The following is a 27,958-nucleotide window of genomic DNA, read 5'->3' on the forward strand; positions in this document are numbered from 1 at the left end:
TTTACTTAACTCACCAGGCACACCAGTCTGCTGTGTGGCTTTTTTTCTTGTCTTTGGATTAAACAAAAAATGATTGTAATTCTGCTGATGTCTATGTCTGTGGTGGTGTACAGTGGTAAGTGGCAATGTATTTTTATCATTATTTGACATTATGTCAAACTACTATTTTAAGTATGAGCATTTGGAAACAATCTTTTAGAAACGCCTTCTCTCCCCTGAAATTTGGATGTTTTTGTTCAATATCCAAATGCACTTAAATAGGTTTATTTATGAAGTATTTAAAAAATATTTTTCTCAGGACATCTAATGAGGCAAGAAATATTTAGTGGGGTTAAAAATATAACCAAAAAATTGCTACTTCCTTTTACTAGCACTTGGTCTATTTAAATCTTTTAGACTCCAAAAATTACAGGTTACATATACAGAGATTCTGCTCATTAAGTACATGTGTATTGTGTTAATTCTCCAAACTACTCAGTGCATCCTGAAATATAACCTGTGTTCACATAAAGCTCCTCTTCAAATTTTACTATGAATAGGATTTTTTTCTTCATGTAACTAATTAGATTTTTTTGTTATGACTGAATGAACTTCCCAGAGACAGGGATGGGTGAACATTTCAAATTTCTGCAGTCCCTGCACTGTGTACGAATGTCAGTAAGAGCTGTGATGTGCAAGTGAAGAGGAGGACTCTTAGAAGGTCTAACACCATTTCTGGTCAATCCACGGGGTTATTTCTAAAGGGAAAAAAAAAAGCTCAGTACAAACTCTGCACTGACCTACTTCAGCTTCACCAGTTGCCTCTCTTCTGAGTGTTGCTTGCATTGGAATTCAAAAAAACCCCTGGATCTAACACAAGAAACCACACAGGGTGAAATATATTGATGAAGCTGAACTCTTAGTCTCCCCTATATGGAGAGAAATCAGTGAGAATATTCACATTTCCCACTGCAGTGATAGAGAATGCTAAAATACCTGCACCATTTATTAATTTAAAAAATTATTTTAAATTTTTAATAGAATTTTTTAATAAAATGTTTAAATCTTATTAATTTTTTTATGTTGATAGTGCACTCAAAAAAATCTGGTCACTCATAAATTTTTCTCACATAACATTTGAAAGAGACCCAAAAAACCTCAAAAGACTGTGCAACAGTATTTAGATTCTTTTCGCCCAGCTAAGCACAATCTGAGCACAAAGATTTAAAATGTTACCATGTTTAGGTTTGGAGAGGAAAATTGATTTATATTTGTGTGGGATCTATTCTGCTGATCTCTGCTTTGAGACTGAAGCAAATATCCGTACATGAAGTAGCATCTTTGAGAGGAGTTAATGTGATTTACCTTGAATAAATCAAATAGGTTGGGTTTGATGCACCCTGACTTTTCCTGGCACAATCGATATTTCTTCTCCCCAGGGATTATAATGACTGTACCTGTGCCCTGTATTATGACATTTTAATGAGCCACAATTGCAAAAAAAAACAAAACTGGAGGTGTACTGATGGTTTTTTGATGGGCTTTTTTTCAGGTAACGCTTCAGAAAACTCTTGTCAGACTAGGAAAGTCACAGATGCAGAAACAATTTTACACGTAACTGAATGTTGAAAGAAATTCCATGGATAGCATATACAAAGGGAAAGCCCAAGAGCTGATGTATGTCACAAGTCTCAGAATATGTGCCAAGTTTTTTAGCAGATTTTAGAGAAAGGTGAGAGAAGTTGACATCCTCGGGATCTTCCGAGATTTAGAGGATTGAGTTTTGTAGTGCAACCTTTCACTGGCTGTACAGGGAATGACATAGAACCAGTAGCTCCAAATACATGATACCAAAAGAAGAAAAGAGAATAATTAATCCAGAAAATATTTTCTCTTTGTTCCTCCTCCCACCCCCCCAGTTTAAACAAAAGTGAGCAATCTTGTTAGCAAGCATCGGTTCATTGATCTTGACTTAGTGACAGTTGGAAATATTGTTCTTTGTAATGAGAGGATTAGAAGAGCCAATGGTTTACCAAGCTGCTGCTCCCGTGGTAGAGATTCTTTTCCAGGGGGAACTTCAAACATTTATGTGTTAATTGTGTGTACAGTTCAGTTTGCTGAGAAGAACTAAGTGCAAGTGAAGGATAGTGGAGCAATCACGGCTTCCAGCAGCCCTGGAATATGGCTCCATCAATTTTCTCTTCTGATGCATTTCAAAACAATGGGATTTTCATGTTTTTCAAAGTTTTGCTGAAAGGACTAAATGATCAATGGCTGTTCATCAACAGATGCTGTGTTTGAGCCATGGTGTTATTCCATGTGTGTCAAACCTGGCTCTAGATGCACTTGGTAGAACACAGCTCAGGGGAAGGATATTTGTCATTGCAGAGGAAATACAGGTTTTAAGCCTGACAATAAGGGTCAGTTTTTCTTTAGCCAGCATATATACAAATATAGCATTCAATGCTGTTTTTGCAAATCATGCCATTATTTTTCTTGAATCTGAATTCCTTATGGCCATCAAGCTTTCAGCAGACTTGTTCCAGTTCTGTGAAAAGGACAACCTTTATGGGGAGACTTTTTCTGGATTGTGGAAAACAATTTTTTCCTCTTGGACCTGCTGCAATGATGGGCATTTCTGATGAATTGCTGTTTGTCTGAAAGCTTAAGACTTTCAGGAAAAGAATAACACAAGAGGTAGCACCTCTTTCTGCCTCACTCAATCCCCTATCCCTATTTTGCAACTGAACTTGAGAAATGAATTGCTGGACTGTTACCATGAACATCTTGTTCATACCACAAAAGTTGTGGGCATCCTGAGAAAGCCCTTATATGTGATTAAAAAAAAAAAATCCTATTTTTCCTAATCCTTTGCTAAACATGGTGTTAAGCTTTACACCTAGAAAGCTCCTACTCTGCTTTACTCTCTTCCACCTATATTTATTGCAGGAAAATGTAACAGATGAGCAAGAGAACTCTTTCCCAGAATCTTTTGTAGAGAAAAAGGACAGCTTTCCTAATGCCAGTTTTTCTGAGACATAAGATATGCCATATATTTAACATTATGGGGTTTTTTTTCAGTTTTCAGTTTTTAGATTCTTGAGACAGTAAATACCCTTGACTTACTATGTTTTTTAAAGAAAAGCCAAATTTAAATAAATCCAAAGTAGCACATTTTCTTCTAAAATCATGCAGAGGAAAAGAACAGGTTAAAAAATGGGAAGGGAGATAACAAATATTAGATTTCACTCTAATTCAGGACTTGGCAAACAGAATAAAAATGAAAGTGTTGAAAATATACCAAATATACCACAGCATCTTCAAAAAGAAAAAGATATAATTAACTTTATAAATAAATAAATAGTGATAGGAAGAGAGGCAATGAGGCAATAAGGTGATAGCCAAAAAGGACTCAGAAAAACCAAACAACTTGTCTTCAGATAACCTTGCTTCAAATAAGAGCCCAGGGTTACAGAACAGAAATATTTGGGGCATAGTTGGGCACTGAAATAGTTTTAAATAATTCTCCTGATTTATCCCAGTAAGGGCTAATGTTCAGGTGAGCACAGGAAGACAAAGGTTAGCACACCCTCAACAGCAATACCTGTCTAATAAAGACTGGTTTTTGAGCTGAAGTGGATGTGACTTACCTCTATGCTTCTGGGCTTTCCTGGGTGTGGGTGGAGCTGAGCAAGTGCTTCATGGCTTTGATAAATCAGCTTGTCAGTGCAGGAAGGTGTTCAAAATGCCTGCAGGGTATGTCATAATGAAATATATGTTGCTGGTTTACTGTGTTTTTGTGGGTTTTTTTTAAAACTTTTTTCTTCTGAAATTTGTTTGCTGAGATAGGTGGCCAAGACCTGGAGCCGCCAGCATTCCTGCCAGAGCTTCTTAACATGCCTGAGAGAATCTTGAGTAAGAATGGCTTAAACTTTACTTTCTGTGTTCCTGCATGGCAGTGGGGAATCCCTCCTACTCTAGAAGCATTGCAGGGAAGCAGGCTGTGAGCAAATAGCTGGGAACTCAGAATGGTTTAACACCTGAAGCAAGACCAGGGACAATCTAGGGACAGTTACTGTCATTTACTTTTTTAAAAATAAGTGTGTTTTGTTTAATTTTTCATTTAGATAATGCCACACTCTTCAATGGAGTCTTTCAAAATGTGGAAAGTGTTGCATTATTTTTTGGTAAGTATGGGTTCCAGTTGTACTTGAGCACTGAACAGAAATCCTGTAGAGTTTTCTTTTATATGCTTACTGAGAAGAAACAGGAGTTTTTGAAGCTGTAGATTTCCCCAAAGACTGCTGTAATACTAAATACTGCTGAGTGCCAAGCATTGCTCAATGTCCCTGTGTTACTGCCTTGTTTAGGATCCATGTTCACGTGAATGACCCACTCCTGGCTCACCTCCATTTACCATGTCTTTTATGACTGTTCCCTTTCCAGACTGCCTGGGTTCTCACTTCACCTGGTTACAGTCCATCTTCACTAACTTCCCTGCCCTTCTCAACTTTGTGAACAAGATGAAGTGTGTTACTGGGTTTTGCCCCAGGGATTTTGAAGACTACGGTTGCTCTTGCAGGTTTGAGATGGAAGGGCTCCCTGTGGATGAAGCTGATGAGTAAGTCATATCCATGAGATGTCCTTTTCTGCCCTGACTGGCTCTAAATGCCCTCATACTCTGATTATCCAAAGCATAATACGTGTGTAAATGATTTCAAGACAGTTGTGGAAAAAAAAAAAAGATTTATTTGGGAGTAAATAAGACTCACACCATCTGGCTCTGTTTAATTAATCATCACTCACTTGCCACTGGAATGTCTGATATGACCAACGAAAGATAACTTCAAGTCTGGTATATCAGCCCTTCCTGTGTTATTCCTACCTGCTGGTGAGCACTGTCTGCTTTGCTGGGCCAACAGCCTGTACCAGTTGCCTTAGAGCACGGCTTGGGAACAGACCTTTGTGAACAAAACCTCATTCATTCCTTGGTACTGGGGAATTCTCCAGAACAAGTAAATCAGTGACAAAAACTGGAGGCCCTGTTAATAAAGAGAGTGGGGGAGCTCTAATCTGAGCAGTTTAGTGGGTTTGCAGTTTTACCAAACTGTTGGTATTGGGGACTGTGTAATAAACCAGCAATCTAAGTTCATAGTGGACTCTAACAAAAATCTTGGCATCTGAGGGGGATTTAAGCATCAGCAGAATCAGGTTACAGCTAAGTATAACTTTAGGTGGAGTAAGGAGGTTAGGTAGATCATGCCCTGAGTGCCTTTGTAGATGACAAGGTTGTAAGACATGGGAGCATCAAGGCCAGAGAAGAGCAATGTAGTTCAATGTTTCTTCTCAGTACCATGCACCAGGAAAAAAAAGTCCAAACTCCACTCTGTGCTTTGGAGGGACATCGCCCCACACTGACTGGGGTAGTGAGAAAAAATGTAATCTTGGGCCAGGACAATCAGATTATTGTTCAGTTATGTCAGCAGGGGGGTTAAAAGGAAATTCAAAGAGAATCAAGATACATTTATGTGTTTGCAGAAAAAAGTGTTTCCAACAATATAATGTATTAATTCCCTGCATGAAGACAGCAGTGGCTCAGAAAAGGCTGATGCCTATAGCTAGATGGAAATTAATCCATCCACTTTGCAGCATGGGATGGCTGGGAGAATGGAGATCTAACTCTGCTACTGGAAAACAGCCATGGAACTTCTCTATGAAAGGTTTTCTGAACAATTGTGATGACATCCTGAAATGAGAGCTCGAGTCAGTTCAATGGATTGATACCCAAAGAGCTGAGCACCTGGGCTTTTGCTTCACTCAGCTTTATTTTAATGTAGACCAGCATAAAACTAGAAACTACAGAACCATCCATCAGCAGGTTTGTCCTGAGAAACATCCACAGAGTCAGTTTGTGTTTACAAATTGGTTTCCAGCCCCAGAGTGAGGTATTCTTAGCAGCACAGAAATCTCACTGCCGTGTGCAGCGAACGGGGACTGACTATTGCTTTGCCACTGACACAGATGTGCCCTTGGCTAAAGAGAGCCTCCAAACCAGTGGTTGTTATGTGTTTGTCCCAGAGACAGTTCCCAAAGTATTGCAACTTTTTTCACTAACTTATTTCTTAAAAACTAGTTTAGCAATCCTTGGGTTTCGTCCCTGTCATTTCTGGTCCACAGGAAAGGGCTGAACACCTCACTGCACGTTTCTAAGGCATTAGAAAGTGCCTTAGTGCCTATAAAACCAACCCTTTTCTATTTCCCAGAGTAGTTAATTGTCATATCTAAATCAGGAGCCTAGTTTACCCCCATACTCTACGTGAAAAAGAAGCATGCCCAGGGGACAATCCACGCCTTACAATCTCCTGCTTACAAAGGCAAAGTAAGTAAATTTTCGGATTAACTGGTGCAGTAAGTGTTGATGTAATTGTGATGCTCTAAACAAACAAGAACTGCATGGAGCTTGTATTAGACTAATTATGCAGCTAGAGGAGCTTTCAAATGCTAACACATCACTAGACCTCAGGCAGAGACAGGAGTGTTTTGAGACCTGTCGTCAGCTAGATCGTTAAGACCCTGTTCCTGATGGAGTTTACAGACTTCAGCCTCACCTCTGAAACAAGGCACGGTAGAATTTGTGGTGCAGAGGAGCCACCAGGGCCTCTCTGCTGAATGCTATTTCATTTGTTAGATACATTATTTGGACTCCCCTACTTGTGAGGACAAATTAAATATTGTAATCATGATTTATTAATATAGTAAGTGATTAAATATTAAATGCTTTCTAAATATAGAAAGTGAGAAAGTGCACTTGTAGCCTAGAAGGGAGCCTGGCAAGGGACAGGTGTTTGCTCTAATCACTGTGGGACTGTTTTGTCCCCTGGTGCCTCAGGGCTGTGGGTGATGTGTAATAACATGTTTCACCGTGCCTTTAACAAAAATCCCACGTGAGCTTAACTAAATGCAACTCCTTACTTCGTGATCACAAGTTCACCCTTCCTGGCAGCAGCTGCTGGATGTGGGTGTTCATGTTGTCTTTACATTTGGCATGGTCCAGGCCAATGGCAATTCAATAACAGACACATATGCTGAGTCCATTTCTCTGAAATAAGGATATTTCAATCTAAATCTAACAGCAAACTTCTGTTTAATCTGTACAACAATTTTACATAGTTTAAATGATGACTTCAGGGTTTTGCTGGTGTTTCATTTACAGCTGATGTCAGTGTACACAGACGCTGCTATATAAAAGCAGATGATTTATCTGTACAAACAGGTGAAGAGAGGAGAGGATTCATGAAGACCTTGTTGTTTTACTTGAATTTTTATTGCTATTCACAGCTATAGTGGCCATGCAGGTATTTGAGGTTTGCAGGACAGCAATTGTGTAGGAAAACACAAGGTTTCTGACTGCTTGTGTTGTGTGGTGGTAGGAGAAAGCTGCTTCACTCCAGTGTGAGAAAATTATTTTGTGGCCTTTTCCCATGGATAAATGGTGCATTTTAATTCTAATTGTTGCATAGAAGTAAAAGAAATAGAGGATGACAGTACCTGTATTTATGCAGTCCCAATGAGACACAGGGATCCGAAAGGCATTGCAAAGCCATTAACCCTCCATGAGTGCCAGGTTCAGAGTAGTTCTCCAAATTTGCAGTGGGAAAGGTTGGGACAGGACTGCATCCAAGACCTCTAGAGTTGAGCCATGGGACAATGCTTGTCAGTGAGGTGACAGTGCTGGGGGGAAGTATTTGGGCACTGACAGTGGATTTCTTATTTAAGCTGCCTGTAGACTCCTTGTAAGCTCAAGTACCACAGCAGGACAGAAATGTGTGGTCACACACAGCATGCAGACCCGCTCCCACAACTCAGTGCTGAATGCAGATATCTTTATCCGACTACTTTCACTCAGAGAAAAGCAGTTCTCAGCCTTTCTTTTGTCTGGGGATCACACCATGGACCCCCCCTTTTCTCCTTTAGCACCTTTTGCATTGTTGTGCAAGAGCAACATGGCAGCATTACAGTCTGACTTCAAACTGAAACTAAATTGTGAGAACTCTCTGTTATTTCGTTCTTAAGATGCTGCTTCCAGCACCGCAAATGCTACGAGGAAGCACTGGAGATGGAATGCACATGGGACCCATCAAAGATTTCTACAGATGTCAGCTGCTCTACTGAAAACCTGACCTGTGGTGAGATTAACCTGTCACAAAAGCTAACACCGGAGCCTCACTGTGACCAGAAGTGCATTCTGTCTGTCACCAAAAGTGATAGACAAATTAAGCAGAAACCACCAGGGCTTGCCAGGGCTCCTGCAGCAGGCAGCCTCTCCTTGAGGTTTCCCTTACTTTTCAGGACCACTAAACACTGCTTGAGATATCTCCACACAACAGAAATGCAGCAGATGCTGAGTAGAGACCTGAAAAACAATTCTCTTCTGAGGTGTCAAGGTCTGATTTTTATAAATGAACCAGAGAGGCAATAATCTCTTTGCCAGGCATGCCAGACTTCATTGGTTTGTGTTTCAAAACCAGTGTTGGACTATGAAACTTAACTGTGTTTGGCATGGAGAAGCTCAGTATAAATTGGTTTGCACTAATGAATACAGGCACAAACCTTACAGGGAGGAAAAAGCAGGTGGAAAATGTTTTTCAATAGTGCTTTGTTTGGATTTTTGTTTTATTTCCAGAGTCTGGGGATCCCTGTGAACAGTTCCTCTGCACCTGTGACAAAGATGCCATTGAATGCCTTGTGAATGCACATATTAACTCTTCCCTGAATGGGCTGGATGTCTCCTTCTGTCCATCTCCAGTTACAGGTAATAATAAGGATCTGATCCACTGCCTCCTCCTATCAGTTTGTCTGCCAGTATCGAATCTGACCCAAGGAGAATGAAGCAGTAGCTGGGTGCTTTCCTGCCATAAACCTGGCAGTCTGTCCTGTTCTCAGTTTCATGTGTCCTGCCCATTTACTGCTAATCAAGTGAATATCAGGAGAGGAGAAGGCAGCAGACTAATTGCTGTCCTGGAGCAGGTCCAGGAGAGGTTATTGGGATGGGGAGGGGGCTGAAGCTCATGATGAAAGAGAAGGAGGCTCGGGGGAGATGTTTTTGCTGTCCTCAGTACTTAGTGAGGTGTGTAGAGAAGATGGAGCCAGAATCTTCCTGGAGGTGCACAGGGACAGGACAAGAGGCAAGACACACAACTAGAACAGGGAAGTTCCAGTTAAATATGAAGAAATTTTTTTCTTCAGGAAGGTCCTGTCAGCCTTGTGAGGCTTTTTGCAGCTGGAATGAATGAGTGATATGTGTGATGAGGTCACTAGCAGGAATGCTAAAGATATTGCTAGCCTAAATCTTCCCTTGAACCATATAAAAACTAACTGAAAAAGTGAAAAACAGGCTTATTCTGGTCAGTTACTTGGTTTCCATTTTGGAAGGAAAAATCCCTGCTAAAGGTAAAGGGGACGTTTATGTCCATTGTCATACACTGATCCCAGCTCTGTAGCTGAAATTACAGCCTTGCGAGACCAAATACCTGTCCTGTGGGAGCAGGGCTGGATTAAAAACTTCATTCCTATGGATTGCAATTGGAGCATGGCAGGGGGAGGACCTTTGGACTCCCACACTGAGGGAGATGCGAAAAAGCAACATTAGCTTTTCTAATCCTTTTGGCTCAAAGTCACAGACCTCAGTGCTGAGATCAAGCATACACCTCTGTATCATGCTCTGGATGTGTGCATCCGCTCCTGAAGAGGTCAAGGGAGAAGAAAATGCCCCAGGCAAGTTTGCATGGAAGCCAAGTTGTTTTCTTGGGGTTTGTTGTTGGTTTTTTTTGTTTTAAGACATTAATCTTTTACTGGGATCAGATGGCCCTAATATACAGTATGGTAGTTCCAAGACACTGCAAATAAAGGGGAATTGTTAGGTGCTAACAGGAAAATCATGCTGGTTTTACCACTACTGATAAAGATGGATTCATTTTTAGGTCACTGGATACCTCCACTGATTTTAGGTCCTCGATTATATTTCTCAATACGAAAAGAAAGCCTTTGAATGAAACATTTTTATTTAGTGTTCAGTCATGTTATCATCCTTCTGTGTAGCTGTTCTGTTCAGTTCAGATTTTGGGGGAAAAAAATCCTATCTGGTAAATTTACAGGAAAAGGATTTTGGTAGATTCTTTATTACAGAGAAAAATTTTAGTGAAATGGGCATGTGTTCGACTAAACCTTTGTTTTGATAGGAATACATTCAATGAATGCCTGACCTATTCAGATCAAACAGTGACAAATCCCCTTCTCACACTTTATGAGAGACCTTTCCCTTTTTCAGAAACAATCAGCAAGAGAGAGCTGACAACACGTCATACAGAGGGTAGGTCATCTCTATAATTCTTTGTCTGGAACATATTAAATTGAGACCAATTTATACTCAGAAAAATAAGTTGCTGAAACAGGAATTTAAAGAATGGTGATTGCTAGCCAATTCCTCTTTTTTTATGTTGAAACTCTTTGAGATTATTTTTTATTATTATACTAAATGTTGCAGAGTAGAATTTAGTATCAGCATAGTATAAGTACTAAATCAGAATTTTAATACTGCTACTGTAATTATAAATAACTAGGTTTATATTTTCTGTATTTATATCATGAAATAACTGCACAAAAAGGATAATAATAACATTTAGAAATAAGTTCTTTTTTGATGATCATGTTATGCCAAGATCCAGTCTAAGGAGCATCCTAAGCCATGAGTCTCTGGAGTTAACATGCTTTTCCTTTTGCAGAGCTCCTTCATCGTGGGACTGATGAAACATGGGCAGTGACTGCATCTGTGGAAGAAGGTTTGCAACTTAGAGTGAGAGAAGCTCTGTTTTCAGCTCCCAAAAGCTGAAAGAATACAAGCTGTTCACTTTCTTTCTGCCCTTCTAAAAGGACTGATGTAGAAGCAGATACAATGTTTTGGTGATTGAATTCAAGACTGAATGGCAAGGTGCAATTTTTCAATTTGTGCATGTAATGTGTTTAACCAGTGTTTACAGTAAGTTTCCCAGTGCTGAGAATGAGCACTCTACAACAAAATCTGTTTTCACAAAACAGCCTTTTTTTCCCCTAGGAACACAGGCTGGAGCAGGTGAGCTGTTTGGCAGAGACGTGCTGTGTGGGTGCCAGCCACTGGACCCACAGCTAGTTGCATATTTCTTGTCTTTAAAGAGATGTTTAATTCCACAAGATCAAGCAGGAGCACAAGGAAAGATTGAGCATGGTTTGTGGCAATGAGGCAGCAGTTTGGTGGTTTATTTACTTGTAATGCAGAAATCCAGGTTGAAATCTTCTCACTCTGGTGCCTCCTGGGTGAGTCCCTAAACCACGAGACCAAGTGGCTCTTGTGACAGTCTTCATTTTTTTTCCTGCTACAATCAATGGTTGTCTTATTGAGGAGTCAATGCTTGCAAAAACTCATTGCTGCAGTGTCGTAGTTTGCGACCCCCAAAATCCAATTCTCGAGTCCAAGCTGCCCTCCCCACATCTCAACCAGTGTGAGATGGGTTTTCCAGACACCACACAAGACTCAGCATGGGAGGAAAGGGGATTATATTACAATGACTGTACAAATAAATATCACAATATATCATATACATAATCTTAACTATCTTTCCTATGATAAATCAGTATTTACAATGGATCAATCTTTTCTCCCTCCAATAAAAGTCCAGAAGGGAAAAGGAAAGATCCTTTCCACTCTTTGAGTAGCAGTCTCTCTAGGGCAGCAGTCTCTCTTCTATCTTCCATGCAGCAGCTGTAGCTGGATCTCTTTCCATTACACACGAGGAGGGTCTTCAAGCCCCTCTCAGGCCTTCGACTCCAAGCAAGGGTCTTTCTCTTCCGTGGGCTGCGTTAACCGGGACAAAGGTTGCTTCATCACGTCATATCACGAAGTGCAGGAGTCTTCGTGATGGTCCCTATCCTCAGGGGATTCAAGTTCCTTGCAGAGCTCCCATGCTCTGTCTCAGGCTGCTAGCTTAGCAGCAACAGCGGGCGGGGGAAGGAGGGCGGCAAGATCACCCCCTCTGCATTCCATCTGGCCATCCAGTTCTTCTCAGCTCCTCTCTCCGGTGCATGCTGCATTTTAGGACTTCCATGCAGTAGGAGTGCACCCCCTCAACTTAGGATAGGTCACAAAAGGGTTTTGGGGAGTTTGTTTTAGTTTTTACCCCAAACTTTGTCTCTGTAGGGCTTAGTTCTGCTCTCTCTCTCTCCATTAGAGATCTCTGTGTCTTCCTTAGCTGCATGCCGTCTCTGCGGCTCCTCATCTCCTTCTGGCTCTCTGCCACTGTTCTCCGGTCAGTGCTGTTTCTGCCGCTGCTCTGTCTGCCCACTCACGATGAAGAAAACTCCTTCAGCTTTCTAGCTACAGATCTCAGTCCAGTTTAACACTGTTCAAGTTCCTGCAGCCCCCCAGCTGGGGTTGGGGGGTGCCTAGCCCCCAATGGGGCTCCAGGCCCCTTCCTCGTGGCTCTACAACATGGCCACTTCAACAACAACAACCACTACCCTTCTTTTCTGGTCTGGTTGTTGAAATGTTTATATTTTGCAGGAGCGCTCATTGGCTCAACCCCAAGGGTCACCACCCCCTGGGGGTTACCATTTTTTTTAACTCCAGCGGGAAAACTTTTTTTCCCCCACTACATGCAGTATGAGAAAACTACTCTCTTCCTGCCTGCATGGTGAGCACTGCAACACGAGAGGCCAGGGACAGAAGTCACCCAAAGCCCTTGGTACCTCTGGGAGGGCACACCTGGTAAATGAGGGCCAAGTCCCACAGGCAGGAAATAGAGAAGGAGACCAGTCTTAGACCAGCCATTGCCCAGTTTAGCTGCTGAACTCTTGCTATGAGGCTCCCTCACAAGCAAAGCCCCACTGCCATGTTCAGAGACCCCCTATCTGCCAAGCATATGAGCACTGGGTGGGTACAACCAAGCCACTGTTTAACTCAGAAAATCACAGAATGGTTTGGGTTGGAAGGGTCCTTGAAGATCAGATGGTTCCAATGCCCCTGTTGTGGGCAGGGACACCTTCCACTAGACTTGGTTGCCTGGGGAGAGGTGGAAAGGTGCGTTTTTTTAGAACTTCAGAACCTGGTTTCAAGGCGTAGTGTGCTCCTCTCTGTGAGCCACTGCCCTAAGTGTCAATTTGAAATAATGAAAACCATACAGAATCTTATTTTTTTTTTTTAAGAAACAACACTTCTGACTTTTAAAGTTTTTTTTTTTCTATTTTTTTAAAAAAAACCAGCACAGGCATAAGTGTGTGTACTTAAAAAGGCTGAGTGTAAGTGCTGGCTGTTCCTTCATATCTCTCTTGTATTATCAAAGTTTTTTTACCAGATATTTCTCATTTTCACCTAGCAACAGCTCCAGTTTTGGTCCATGTTTTTCTAGCTGCTTCTGGGAAGCTTGGTAATAGAAAACTGAGAACTCCTGAAGGAGCAAGAGCACCTGTATTTGCACATCTGCAGCAATCTTTTACTTCCTGAAAAACAATTACTCATGCTCTCTAAAGAGGCATAAGTCCAACATAAGGCTCAAAATATTACCAAGGGATAAAAACCTGCACTAGGAATTTTAGAAAGCTGAAAATGTATCACAGATAACATACCTAGTCAGACTTTGAAGGAGACATTTGGAGAACCACCTACCATTTAATTCTCCTTGTTCAAGCCCAAAGGAGCTTCCACTCTGACAACTCTGGAAGATGCATTAAACACAAGTTAAGTATCACTCAGAAACTCATTCAAAGGCAAAGGCATTCTTCTTCACATCCCAAAGCCCTAACAACACACAAAAAGAGGTAGAGATGATTTTTTGGATCATTTGATAGCCATGCTTCTAATTTGTCAAAAGGTAACTGACAAATTATATTCATTTTATCAGGTAAAGAAATAAATTAGAGGTTAGGGAGTTATTTGGCCTTACAGCTGCCTGCCTATATCTGTGCAGGCAAACACAAGGTGTTCACAAGGAATGTGGCATCCTTCTGTGCATAACAGTGGGATTTCAGACCTAATCCTGTTTAGTCTATTTGTGTGTCAAATGGACTTCATTTTGAATTTCCCATTTCAGTCATATTTATGCTGCTTCTTTCATAGAAACATATAATCCTATGTTAGTGCAAAGTACATTATTTGCATGCAGCAATGAGATTATTTTATCAATATCACTTTGTCTACAACAATCAATACACCACTGAAAAAAATAGGCAAACCTCTTTCCACGACATGCCTGGGTCTTCCTGTTTTCAGAGTAATCTCTTAGCAACTATTCATAAGAGTCTGTGCTGGCAACTTGTTTTCTGAGTTTACATTTTCTATCTTCAACAGTGATTTCTTTTGAGCCCAGTGAAATGATCTTGGTGACTCCCAAAGCCAGAGGTAAGAATCTGATTAAACTTCTATTAAAAATTTGGTGGTCTTGACTCAAGGTGAAGTTGGATTTTCATTTATGAAGCTCTGTGGTGTCACAGTTAGAAATCTGCAGCACAGGATTTCTGGATAATACCTCTACTACTTCTGCTGACTCGCGCATCCTTCAGCAAACCACTTCCTTTCTCCTAATTACCCTCTTTATAAAACCACACTAATAGTGATGTTTGTTTAAGCTTTATAATGCATTCAGGAATAGTCACTCCAGAAATGCACAGCAGAAATTCAGCCAGTAGGTCACTACCACGATGCCTCTTTTTTGTACAGTAACCATGAGGGACCACAGAGGAACAGCTCCTGCTCCTCCCATCCTGTCAATAAAAGGTCAGTGACCCTCAGCTTTCTTCTTTCTTTGACTGACACAGCAATTCTTTCTCTAAAAGCATCACAGTTAAAACCCTGTGCATGGTGACAACAGGGCTGCCAGAGAATCAAATTTAGATCAGGGTCAGATAGCAGATACACAAACAATAAAACCAGACTGAGAAGCATTAGCTGTTTCTTGCCTCCAGCCACTCATTTGCACTCCTCACCCAAGTATTTCTGAAAACCTCTTCACACAAGGTTTTCAGATGTAATGGTTGGTGCTGTAAATTACATTCATAGCATCTGCTGCCAGAAGGGTTCACTTTGATTTTGCCTCCTCCTTTATTATAGATAATTTCATCAAATTCTTTACCAGTCTAAAACCTGTTTCAACTTTCACAGGTGTCTGTGCTTCAAGCACAGCCATACCAGTAGGTACAGCTAAAAATGGAGCACCTTGGTAGACTTGGAAATTTTCTGTGGCCCTCTCTGTGTAGAAAAGATTATCCAGGCAGAATGAAATGCACTAGAAAAATGTTAAGGTACACTGCATATGGAGAGTAGAAAGCAATCGTTTTTTGACTCTGATTACACTGAGCAGTATCCTGTCTCCCACCTCAGTGCAGAAATTTGGCATTACTGTACAAACACTGGTGAAAATCACTAAATGTTCTCCCCCTTAATTTGAATGTATCAGAAAATCTGTGTATTGTGTTCCAGGCCTGCACAGCTCCCAGGAGATTATTTGTAATATTTATTCTTTGTGCAGAACTTCCCAAACTCTGGTTTTATTTTCTAAATCTAGCAAGAATCGCTTTCATTTCAACACATCACTGTCACAGTGGTATAAAATGTGCATCTTGCTGAGCCATCAAAACTAGTGTGTGACTATTGATCCCTTTCTGCCACCTTTCATGGGCTTTGTTGTGTTCTTAGCAGTACTTTCATTTCTTTTTATCTGTTCTCTTATCCTATGACAGGTTATTTTCAAAACATACTAAAACCAGAACATCAGAGAGACAAGTTTAATGAATTTGGGTTTAGTCCAATTAAAAATTTCAGCCAAAGAATTCAAAAGAAAAGCTCTTAAAATATTGAAACTCAAGCTCAGTGGTATTTTCAAAGCATTTAGTTTGTGAAATGCCACATGCTTCATACTGACATTTAGAAAAAATGAAGCCATTTGATAACAGTGCTTTCTTTTACAGGCTAGCTTATATAAAAAAGGTTTAAAAAGAAAGAAAAAAAAGGATGTTAAGTATCCACAAATTTAACAAAACATTCCTGCTCAACAATAAACATATACCAATTTAATTTTTAAACTAATCTCCTGAAAAATAATGTATTTATATGTCAAATTATTTTGCCCTTGGTATTTCCTTGTGTTTACAACCCAGTAAACCCCTCAGTCACCCAGCTCTGCATCAGTCAAATAATTTCCCACTTTCACTAATGTTGCTCCGCATTTTGGAACATTCAGATGAACAGACACTTTTTTTAAAGCAGTTTACTCAGAAAATGACATCTCATGACATCTCACCTGGGCTTTATCTCTCAGTACAGCTGACTAAGAAGCAACCAACATGATTTTCAGCAACTGGCACAGCTCTTTTTCTCAGTACACATAAATAAAATTAAAATAAAAAATCAGCAGTTAAACTGATCATCGTTAACAACAGTCCCTCCTTCTGAAAGGCAAGAGATGTGAAGAAATGACCAGTGTGGATACTCTTCGCTTTTCCAATTTTCCTGTTGAATGTTTTTTCTTTATGACCATCAATCCCCACTGGTTCTGCCTGAGGATATTACTCTGACCAGATATCTAAAATTAAAATCTTGCTGTTTATTTTCCATGTTTTCTTCTGCTTTCCTGTTTCTGCTTGCTCAGAAGAAGATGGATTTGTGGGAGCTGTGGCCCCAGTGGAAGTGATAACCACCTCCCCAGCCTCATTCCCAGGAGATATTAACTCAATGCAAGTCAAAATTGTCCCCACCGAGAAGATTTCCGCAGGCACATCTGCAAGGACAAAAGAAAAAGGCAAATAAAAGATTAATTTATAGCACCTAATTTATAGCACTCCCCTATTCCTGTTCACAGCTACCTGAAGAGTCAGCATTTTTCATGGATATGTAGAATAACATTATTTTCTCCCTAAATCTGGATAGGTTGCATAGAATGCAGGGTGCACAACACTGACTGACCCTGGAAAGGGTAGTCTGACTGGACAAGGAAAGCTTAACTGACAAGGAAAGCTTAACTAACAATTAATGAACAGCCTCCCACTATGAATTTAAAAATTTTAGAAGACTGCCAGTTGATTATGCTTCAGAATGTGCACTTTTGGACACATCACTGAAAGAAGAATTTATTCTACCTTCACACATCTAATCTATGCATCTGTCTTCTCCAGAGACAAGTCCTGCAAGGGGTGGCCCAAGCATAGCTTCCTCTGCAAGAGCTCTGGAACCGGGACTGTCTGACAGAGGACCCACTGAACCTGCAGGAAAAGGTAAATAAGGGGTTATTTCCCCATTATAGCTGATAAAATATTCATCTACCTCTATATTAAAAGTAGGTATATATTACATATAGAGATTATAGTTACTCTAAACCAGTTAGATAAGCACAGATGTATTGGTATTTATAAGAAAGGAGATGCAGACATCTGCAAATCCTTCCATCAGTTTAACCTCTTCTGCCAATGTGTTATCACTAACACTTAAAGAACCTACTTATTCTTAGGTTATAAGAACATTTTTCATACAGTGCAAAACCTAAAATGAGCTCAGTGAATGTTCCCACTTGCTTTTAGGCAGTTCCTACTGCTTATAGGCAGTAATTTAATCACATTTTTAAGTTACCTTATTTTACAGCAGAAGTAGAAGCAATATTAGGAACTTCCTTGATCCTCATTCTGACCTTTTGCAAGTCTTGCCAGAGTCAGACTTTTTCTCACCATTTCTGATTCTATTCCCATTCCTGCTCAGAGATCCCAGAAATCTCAAGACATTTCAGACCTGACACTGCTGTAAATTCACACCCATGGACTGTACCACCCATCTTATTTGGCTTCCCAATGGAGAGAAGCAGCCCCAGAACTGGAAAAGAGCAGAAATGAAGAATCAAACCAACCTTCCACCAAAGTAGAAAATTTGATTGTAAAATATCAGCTGTTAGAGAGCACATGTCAATGCATGAACCTTGTGGTTCATTCTCAGTGAATTAACATGAGAGAGTGAAGACTCAAGCAGGCATATAGGCAGAATTTCCTTCTGGAGGCAGTAAGCAAGGGTTGTCCCTGGAAGAAGCAGGGAGTCAGTCCAGAGCTCCAGAAGGGAAAATGGGATTACTCATGGGAGTGAGGAGGATGAAGAGGGAACAGAAGCCCTCCATCTCTCTCCCCCAATCCAGCCAATCAATCCCTTCAAGTCATTTCCCTGGCAAAGTCTCAGAAGAGGCACCCTTGACATCGTTTTTCTGATAAGGAACACTGTGTTCTCTCAAATCTTAGGAATAATTCCCACAATATCAGTTCTTCTTGAGTGGGGGGAGCCACAGAGACATTAGGATTGGGACATGGTGATGCCAAAACCTTGGCACCACAGCAGCCACTACAACAGATCATTCTGCATCTGGACTAGGGGGATTATAGATTGAATTGAACTATATTTCAAATGAAACCAAAAAAGATATTGTTTCCTCCAGCTCAACATGGTCATTGCCCAGCTATCACTGTGCAAGCACAAGGGGTATTTGCTGAATCAGCTGAGACAGAAGCCATTGAAAGAAGAAAAATTTAGCTATGAAGGATTACAAAGGAGTGCAAAATATTCTCATTGCAATCCAATTTGACTTGTAATTATATTTTCAGAGGAAATCTCTCTCCCCTTTAAATATTTCCCTATCCTTCTGCTGTCTTGCTCAGCAGAATTCTAAGAGCCATAATTCATGGACTGGAGTAATAATTCACAGATTATAAAGTGTTGTCTTTCAAAGTTTCTGACAGCTCTGAAAACACTTTTGTCATGACAAGGGAGCCCCCAAGCAGTGAAAACATGATGTGTCAAATAACAACTTTGCTTTACAGTGTGTGAGCGATTAACCTTTCTGCAAGAGAGGGGAAGTGGAAGAGCGAAGAGGGAGCTGCCCCAGCTTGGAGAAATGCTGTTCTGCTTAACTGAGCGATGCCCAGAGGAATTTGAGTCTTATGGTTGCTATTGTGGCCAAGAGGGAAGAGGTCATCCCACCGATGCACTGGACAGGTGTGGGCTCTTCTGTGTTTGCCATTAACTGTGGGCATTATTGCGGCGCCCAAGGACTAAAAAAGATCAGTGCATCTTTTGTTGAGCATTGAATAGCTACGTATCAGTAGTCAGGTCACATTTTGGGGAAAAAAACCCACTTAAATACGTAACACATGAAATACTCTGATGTCGCTAAGACCCATTCTACTGTTGTGACAGTGTTTTGGAGAGGACTTACTAACTCAATTAAAATAAGAAAGGAGAATGATGGCAGGTAAGCAGAGCAGAGGGAAGGGTATATTAAAAGGGATGAGGACAAGTGAAACTTGGCTAACAGGTGGTTTGGAAAGTGATTTATGAAGAGTTAACATCCACCCACACTGCACTGTCCTTCAGAAGAGAGAAGAGCTGGACCGAAGTCCTCCTGGAGCTGCAGCCCAAAGCCCTTCTATGCCTGACTGTGTGCTGTTATGGCATGGCTGTCAATGAGGAATAATGAAGAGAATTCAACCAAAGTAAAGAAATCTCCTCTGAGAGTATTGTATTTACAAATAAAAATCTGTCCCTCTGTGGAAGTTGGGGCACATCAGGTCTAAATATAGCACCTGGTATACAGCACACACCTTTTCCCTTTTTCCTACACTTGCACACAAGTAAGACTGCCCATGCATGAAAAATTAGGCTAGATGAAGGCTAGTGATCTGGCTATCGTGATGTAGTTTTCATATTTTCAGCCAAGATTTGAATACTGGAAGGCACTTCTCATGGCAGATTAGGTCATGGTCACAATTGTAATTATGTGCCTTAAAATTAAAACAACCTCCCCTAAAAAACAACAGCATTGTTAAACACGTGACACCAAAGGAATTAAGAAGGAGGAAAAAAAAGTAGGAGCAAGTATAGAAGGTAAGCAGGAATAGTTCAAGTTTTCTTCTTTATAGAAAAAAAAATCCATGGTATGAAAATTTCTATAATTTCTAAAATTTCTTAGTTTTAATGGGCATTGAAAATAAAGACCTACAAATAATTATGAGCACTCTGGGATGCAGGAAGTCTAAGTATTTTCCATTTACATCTACTGTTTATTTTAGATGCTGCTTCTCTCATCACTGTTGTATGGAACAAGTTAAGAAACTTGGATGTCATGCAGAAAGAAGTTCCAGATCTGAAGTATTATGTATTGATCATATGCCAAAATGTAAGTTTGTGTTAGAAGAAATTCTCATGTCCTGACAGTCTATCACCATGACAGACTGAATGCCACCATGACTGAGAGCTGCTAGGGTTGAGTATGGAGACAGAATTATTTAGTTTAGAAAAAGTCTGAAACATTTACTTTAAACTAGAGCTTTTTTCCTAGTTGTGACAAAGATTATTACACCACTGCGCATGATGTGACCAGATCAGGTTGAGAAAATTACATTCAGACATTTTGTAATTGCAGACAGGAGTCAGCTCTTTGTGTCTTTACATTCACAAATTCAATTAAAGCCAGTTGGACCTTCTGCTGCCGAGCACCTTGGTGTCAGGCTTGCATTTAGATGGCTAAAGGTGAATTTGGAGACTAAAATTTGAGGCAGATTTAAAAATTTTATCACACAATGGCTAATTTTAACTGCTTTCAAACACTAATTCTTAAACTCTTCTTTTTAAGGCATTGGTTGGAGCATATGTGAGAAACTCCTCTGTGCTTGCAACACGGCGGCAGCTGAGTGCATGGCCTCTGCCTTCTTCAACGAGAGCCTGAAGCTTCCACATGGGCAGGAGTGCCGGGAGGAGAAAGCCTCCTGTCAAAGTGACCCTTATGAAAGGCCCCCAATAGGCACAGAAACAGGCACAGGTGTTTCCAGCTCTGAGGAGAGCAGTGAAGAGGAGGGTTCACTGCGGAGACAATTAAGAAGAGCCAAGAGAGGGACGCGCCGTTCCGTTGGGAACTCCAGAACTGTGGGACGTGGAGGCAGATAACCAGCCACCTTCATGGGCTTGGGAAGCAGCATGGAGCCTTTTGCAGTCAGCCACCGTGTACCTTACTCCTCCTTACCCTCTACAGGCTGCCTTACACAGCACACAGATGATGTAATCATAGACTAGGTATTAGAGTTAGGCTGTATTAACTCATTACTGTAGGGAGGTCAGCACTACAGACCATCTATCTAGGTCAGATACAACACTAAATAATTATTTGACAGTGTTCTGTATAATTTCACTTGATTTTTATGTAAAACCTGTTCTGATCACAGACTGATTTTTGTTAACTGTGTGCTTGGTTCAGATTGAATCTCGCTGATGGTGGCTAAGTATTTCAGGTTTTTAATTAAACCAATCTGCAACTACTGCAACTCCTTTTGCAGACATTCTTCCTTTACTGAGCTTAGCAGGAAACACCCAGAAGGAAAGCTAAAGTAATTACATGAAGATGAGCTCCTTTTTCCATTCCTATCTATAGCTGTGTGTGACTCACTTCTGAGGGGAAGAGAAGGTCCAAAATGCTGGACAGACCCTTCTCTTAGGGAAGTGTCTTGCCTCCCTGGGGCCCAAGGGTGATCAAGAGACTTCAGCACCTTGGAATGGTTGGTCATGGAATGTGGAGCACAGGTAATTTTTAGCCCTATCCTTCTAGAAACAAACAGACCCAGTCTATTAATATCTGTCTCCATGGCTGGTGTCACTGCTAGAATTTTGGGGTTTTCTGGTAACAGCACCAGGCCTGCTGGGGTCAGATGGGATTCACCTTTCTCGCAGGGGAAAGAAGGTTTTTGCTCATGAGCTATCAGGGCTGACAAGCTTTAAAACAGACTTGAAGGGAGAGAGGGGTAGTATCAGGCTGTGACAAGTCTTTAAAGGTCCCTTCCAACCCAAACCATTCTATGATTCTATGACTCACATTTCTTAGAACAAAAATTTTGCTACAAACTTCGCAGGGATTCAGATGCTCTGAAAGGTCTGGATTTCTTCTCTATCACCTCGTTCTACGGGGCTGAACTTTGTCACCAAAGTTTTCCTTAAAGACCAATGACTGTATCCTCATGCTGGATACAGAGATGCTACCTGTGTTTTTCCAGATCATGCAGTAGTTACCTAAACCCCAGCATTTGATCTGTGCCAACTGAATGGTGTGAGAACTGCAGGTGAAAACTCCAGTGAATGTTCTTGGATGAGCAGTTTATATGGTATAAACCTCTGGCTGGTGCTACTTCCCTCTCAGTATTTTTCCTACATTCAAACTGCAAAGGATTAGTGCAGTGCAAAAAATCCCCAAAAAACCAAAACACAAAAGCAAAAAAACCACCACACACACTCCCAAAATAAACCCCCAAAGGTGTTTAGTCACGTGAATCCCACTAGATCCCAATGGCTACACCACCAGCACTAGTGAAAAAACACAACAGAATAAAAGGACATTTTTTAAGGGAAGGCAGAGAGGACAGCCAAGTGATGTGAGAAATTCTATTTGTAGACAAGATTTTAATTAAGTCCCCCCTTATGCTGTAAAGAAAGAGGACATCTCAGTTCTGAAGCAAAACGCTACAACTGCAAAATGCCCATTTTTGCCCTATGCTGAGGATGAGATCTGCATTACACTGGAACTTTCATCAGCCTTTTATCTCAGGGATGAAAAATTATTTTATATTTCACAGCATTATAAATAAAGACGGCAATGAAAAAGTGAGATAATGAGCTGAAATGGGAAAAACTGGCCTTTAAACAAGTGAATGAAGTGCACTGCTGAGCAATTATAACACCAGCTCATTTCTCTGATGAGAGCAGTGCTGCTGCTCTGAACACTGCACCTTAAAATAAAAACTCACTCCTTTCTGCTAATTATTAGAAACCAGTATTAACTTCATGGTTATACAAATAACACATGCACATACTCACTCAACAACGCTGAATTTTCTGATTGCAGAGATAGGGATGGATCATCTGAATTGATCAAGTAACAGAGAAATTACAGTATAAATATGCTGTTATTCAGGCAATGTTGTCATTAATTCCTTTGGGCTTTTTTTTCCAGTATCTCTTACTTCAGGTAGAATTTAACACCCAAGTTGTGCCATAATTACTATCACATGAATTGTGTGGATAAAGAGAAGTCTTAAATAATCTAGTTATGATTAGTTGTATTTATTGATTCTCAGAGATCAGTGCTAAAGTAATAGAAAAATGTCAAGCAGATCAAGACATTGAGCACAGCTTTCTTCTTTCTCTTCTCATTCTCACAGTCATTTTACACCATATTTTTCACAGATTCTGGGCACAGCTGGCTGAAACCTAGTTGAGGCCACGCTCAAATCTCACTGTCCATGTCACTGACAAAGAGGTTAAGAAGTGTCAGTCCCAATACCAACACCTGAGGATGCCACTCGTCACTGGTCTCCACCTGGACATTGAGTCATGAATGCAGCCATCCAGCCAATTCCTTATCCAATGAAGTGGGCCATCAGTCAAATCCATGTCTCTCCAGTTTAGAGACACTTCTTCCACTGCTTCCCTGGGCAGCCTGTTCCAAAATGTGGGACACCTGCTGAAGGAGGTGGGTGGTTTAGGAGAGCAGACACACACAGCTGAGGCACTCAAAGGGACCTCAGAGGTGATACAGTTTCTGCTAAAACAGGGTCAATTAAGAGGCCACACCTGGTACCTCAAGGCTGCATGCAGTTGGGTTTTGAAAACCTCCCAGCACAGACTGAACAACCTCTGCTGTGCCTTCCCATCAGCAAGGTCTCCCAGACTCTGTGTAGGGACAGGGCTCAAGGAGAAGCAGGAACAGCAGCAGGTAAGCTCCCAGTCACCAGTCACTTGGGAGGACTCTGGGTTCCTTCCAGCCTGATTTATTTTATGACCGTACCCCCAAAACAAGGGGCAGAAAACTCACACAATTGTATCAAGTGACTAGAATTGACACTAGAAACCAAACAGGTTTTTTAACCAGCAAGGCAGGCCAGAAAAGCACAGGTTATTTATCTTCTTGAAGCTTATTTGCTATTAGAAAATTATTTTTGTATCGCTGCACTCTCAAATTCTGGTGGTCTTAGTAACAGAAATGGTTTAATAGTAAATAAATGTAGTATTTTAATAATGCTGAAGTGCTGTAACGTTTGCAAAACCAAGTAAAATGGTGTGCAAAATGAGCTCTATTTTAAATGCTAAAAATGATGTCACTGACTTCTTAACTGTGAGCAGTAAACTGACACACCTTAGAAAAGATTAATTTGAAATTTTGGTTTATTTTATTGCTTAAATATAGATTGCACAGTGTGTTCTTACATTTATTGAAACTGGTTCATTACATACAGTACAGAATATATGACCATCAGAACAACAGACAAATTAGCCCTACTGGACAACAGGCTATTTCTATCTTTTGAAATTACCACAGATTTAATTTACCTTAAAGTGACCCACTACAAAAACTATATTTTTTTTCAAAATGACATAATGGGAAAGAGAACCCAAAGCACTGGAATACACTTAAACAATTCATAACCATTATGACAGTGCACAAAATGTTGCAGATAAAACAGGACCAGTTTGCATAAGGAGCTTTTAAAGCTCTGCAACTTGTCTGAAGAACATAAAGAGAGAAGTGAAACATAGCAGCTTCATACTGTACAACAAACAGCATTCTTAATTCTTTTGGTTTCATTCATTAGCTACCTATAACAATAGCTACCAAAACAATACATTTTACAGTCTCTCCCGTCTCCCATATGTCTAGAAAGGCCAAAGTGAACCAATTACCAACTTACAGACTCCCTGAATTTCCAGAAAGGAAGAAATTAAATATCACGTGAACATGCAGAGTGTTACAAGCTCTTCGTTCCCTGCACAAAACCTGCATTTACCAAACAAAGCTCATTTGAACACTGGAAACATGGAAACCTGCCATTAGCATAAATGAAAAATACTTAATAAAAAGAACAGAAAATGAAATGCTGAATCTAGTTATTTTCACATGCAGCATTCATGCAACAGAATTCAATCACAGAAACAATCCTGTATTTACAGCATAGTCTTCATACTGCACAAGTGCAAACAGAAGTACATTCTTTATTACTTAGACTCCTTATTTTCTTTTTGTACAAAAGTGCCCAGTGATATTCTTAAAAAATTACAGTGTGGAGAAATGTTTTACATTGTATCCCTAGGTTAGATTTACTGTTTAAAAAATTACACTCTTTATATAGGCCAAAAAGCTATTAGTCTTACCTTAAAAAAAAAAAAAAATGAAAACTAAAGGCTAGAGTCCTATTTATGTGTAGACTGTGGTCTGATCAGGCTGATACGCTGCAGCAGTAAAAATCACAACGGAATGCTGTAGATAAGGGGCTGTTTCGTCATCCACTAACAGCTGTGATTGCACTGTTAAACTGAAAAGAAGGTCTCAATTACCTTTTGAGCTTTGTGAATGCCTTCTGAAAGTCTCAGCATGTCATCTCATAGGTTTAAGTAGCTGATATTTGTCTGATGTTATGTCACATCAGGCTTTTAAAAGTAGTTCAGCAGAATACTGAACTACAGTTCAAAAAACTTAAAATCCTTCTTACAGTGGGTTTGCAAGTGCTTCAAACAGTCAGCAAATTAGCTGGGCTGATAACCCTTCAGATGGTAGAGTTATGCAATCAAAGATTAATTTAGGTTGGGACTTCTGAAAGTCATCTAAACCAAGCTCCTGCTCAAAGCAGGGCTAACTGAAGTTAGATCACTTTGTTCGAGGCCTGATCACTGTTCATGCAAACCACTGGCTAAATTAAATGTCTACATTTATTACAGATTTTTGAGAGCATTCATTCATGTTTGTGCTGCTTCAGTCAGATTCAGAGAGATTAAGGGACTTCAAACTTAATATGCATGGCATCAATGAATGCTGGTTTTCCTTTTTGCCTGCAGAATTTAGTGAGTCATAAAGACAGTCTTGGCAATTATCATCAAATGTCAGTGATTTCCTGTATCACTTTTACTTTATTTACATTTAATAGTATGCTCAGATACATAAACCTATGAAAGTTACCTAAAAGTTTTGAGAAATGAAACAAAAACAAACACAGAGATGCATCTCTAAAAATGCTTTTGCTTGAAAATATATGTAATAAATTCTTGATCTTTAAATGGTTTCATTTAGTTTTCTTTCAATTTCTAAAATATCACTAAAAAGCTGTAATAAACTACAGAGAAATGCCTCATAGAATATATTTATAATTTCATTAATTATTATTTAAAATGCCCTCAGTTTATCTTCTGCTATACTAAATATATCTCTCGTGTATTTATACTAAAGCAGACAGTAAATACTACTATGTTTTCAAAAGTACAGTCTGTAAACCATACACCTTAAGACACGAAAAATATTGCACAATTTCTTGCTTTGAGAGGAGATTTCTCTTCTCTTATGCAAAGCATTAAACTTTTAGCAAGAAACACAGGACATATACTGGGCATATCTATCTAAAAAGCATGTTATGTGATGCATCCAAAAAATACTTAACAAGTGTCCATTAATTCATTCATTGTACTTGAACACATGTAAGGTATTGGTTTTTTTCCATATATTTCAAACCAAACAAGTTGACTAGCTGTGACAGTATGAACAAAAGGGAGCTATGGTAGCGCTCCACTGGTTACATTTAATGAAATGAAGCAAGGCAAAAGCATTCTAGTTAGACATAGAATTGAGGTGGAGATGAGAAAAAAAACCCCAACCAACCAAAAAAAAAGGGGGAAAAAAAAAGATTTAACAGGTTCTTCAGTTACAGTATCTCCAATTAAAGGAATTTGCAGCAACACAAATTCCTAGAGTAACTGAAATATTCACCTGTATGGCAAGACAAGTTTTATATCTGACTTTTACATGTACTCAAATATGAAAATGAATCAACATGATCTATGAAAAACCTAACTTACAATATATTACAGAAGAAAACAATTCAAGACAATTTCATGAATTTGGCTAAAGTAATCTGTATTTGGCTCATGTCCATCATTATATTACTTAGTTTAGATACAGTAAACAATAAAATTTGAAAACTCATCTTGTTCTTTCTATTGTACTCTATTCTAAATAATGTCCAGCAGACTTCAGAAGACACTTAATACACACAAAGATCTGGAAACTTCATCTCATAGACTGGAACAGAATGGTAATGAGCATGTCCAGCAGTAATGGTCATCGTTCCTGAGGGGCTAGGCGGAGGACTGTGTGAGAAGCACAATCAATATATGTAACTTATAATTATATAGATTGCTTTGTTATAATTTTACATACTAATTGCTGAGAAACAAGAGTAAACTATCCCCCCACCCCCAAGCAACAGTATTTTATCCTCCTCCTGAAATTCTAATGAAATTACCATGCCCCAGGGATTTTTGTATTCTCGTCTGTATCATCAACTTCACCGATGTTACAAAACTACCCAAATGCATTTTATTGCTAATAAATACTATTTATTCTGAACAATGGATGTGCACAGCTCTGTAATAATGCCATGTACTATTATGGGCAGTATCTAATTACATTCTCAAACAGATGCAGCAATGGGAAAACAACAGCATTCTGCAACACTACTGATAGACACAGAAATACTGTAAGACTGTGAGACACTGTGACATGGTTTCTGGAGAGTCTTCACAATCAGAAAGATTCAAAATAGGAAGAAAATCAAAGTGATGAAGAGTACTCTTTTTCAGTGTACTGTTTTTGGCTGGGACTGAGAATTTTTTTACATTAGCTGGTCTGGGACTGTGTTTTAGACTTGTGCTGGGAACAGTGTTGATAACACAGGGATGTTTGTGTTATTGCTGAGCAGAGCTTACACAGAATCAAGGCCTTTTTTGCTGTTCACGTTGCTGTGCCAGTGTGAGGGCTGGAAGTGGGCAAAGAGTTAGGAGGAGACACAGATGGGACAGATGACCCCAACTGACCCATGGGATATCCCAGACCATGTGGTGTCATGC

At 39.9% G+C, this 27,958-nt stretch overlaps 2 protein-coding genes and 1 long non-coding RNA gene across 14 annotated transcripts in view; 1 reads left to right on the plus strand and 2 right to left on the minus strand.

Moving 5' to 3' along the window:
- The first annotated feature begins 69 nt into the window (after window positions 1-69).
- Window positions 70-21,338, plus strand: OC90 (otoconin 90). Its single transcript, XM_032711774.1, has 15 exons — window positions 70-107; window positions 2,282-2,288; window positions 3,825-3,894; window positions 4,107-4,166; window positions 4,426-4,600; window positions 8,053-8,165; window positions 8,663-8,791; window positions 10,307-10,348; window positions 10,761-10,817; window positions 14,354-14,404; window positions 16,653-16,799; window positions 17,173-17,271; window positions 18,850-19,024; window positions 20,098-20,204; window positions 20,661-21,338. Exons 1-15 carry the CDS (start codon window positions 70-72, stop codon window positions 20,969-20,971), a joined length of 1,581 nt encoding a protein of 526 aa, XP_032567665.1. The 3' UTR covers window positions 20,972-21,338.
- Window positions 12,574-23,401, minus strand: LOC116799020. The gene is made up of 5 exons (XR_004360979.1): window positions 22,886-23,401; window positions 17,624-17,860; window positions 17,137-17,259; window positions 16,302-16,778; window positions 12,574-13,804 (listed from the first exon to the last, which is right to left on the minus strand). It is a non-coding gene; the product is annotated as an uncharacterized LOC116799020 (long non-coding RNA).
- An 813-nt stretch (window positions 23,402-24,214) lies between these two features.
- The window catches only part of EFR3A (EFR3 homolog A), a 76,873-nt gene continuing 73,129 nt past the window's right edge, over window positions 24,215-27,958 (minus strand). For 6 of the 12 annotated variants that reach the window (XM_032694028.1, XM_032694037.1, XM_032694022.1 and 3 more), the window contains one exon: window positions 24,215-27,199. In XM_032694028.1, the coding sequence (XP_032549919.1) occupies window positions 27,094-27,199 (106 nt within the window). In that variant the 3' untranslated portion in view covers window positions 24,215-27,093. The remainder of the gene's footprint in view (window positions 27,200-27,958) is intronic. The other 6 variants (XM_032694015.1, XM_032694006.1, XM_032694045.1 and 3 more) reach the window with 2 other exon arrangements.

The sequence above is a fragment of the Chiroxiphia lanceolata genome, chromosome 1 (genome assembly GCF_009829145.1).
Source record: "Chiroxiphia lanceolata isolate bChiLan1 chromosome 1, bChiLan1.pri, whole genome shotgun sequence".
Lineage (NCBI taxonomy): Eukaryota > Metazoa > Chordata > Aves > Passeriformes > Pipridae > Chiroxiphia > Chiroxiphia lanceolata.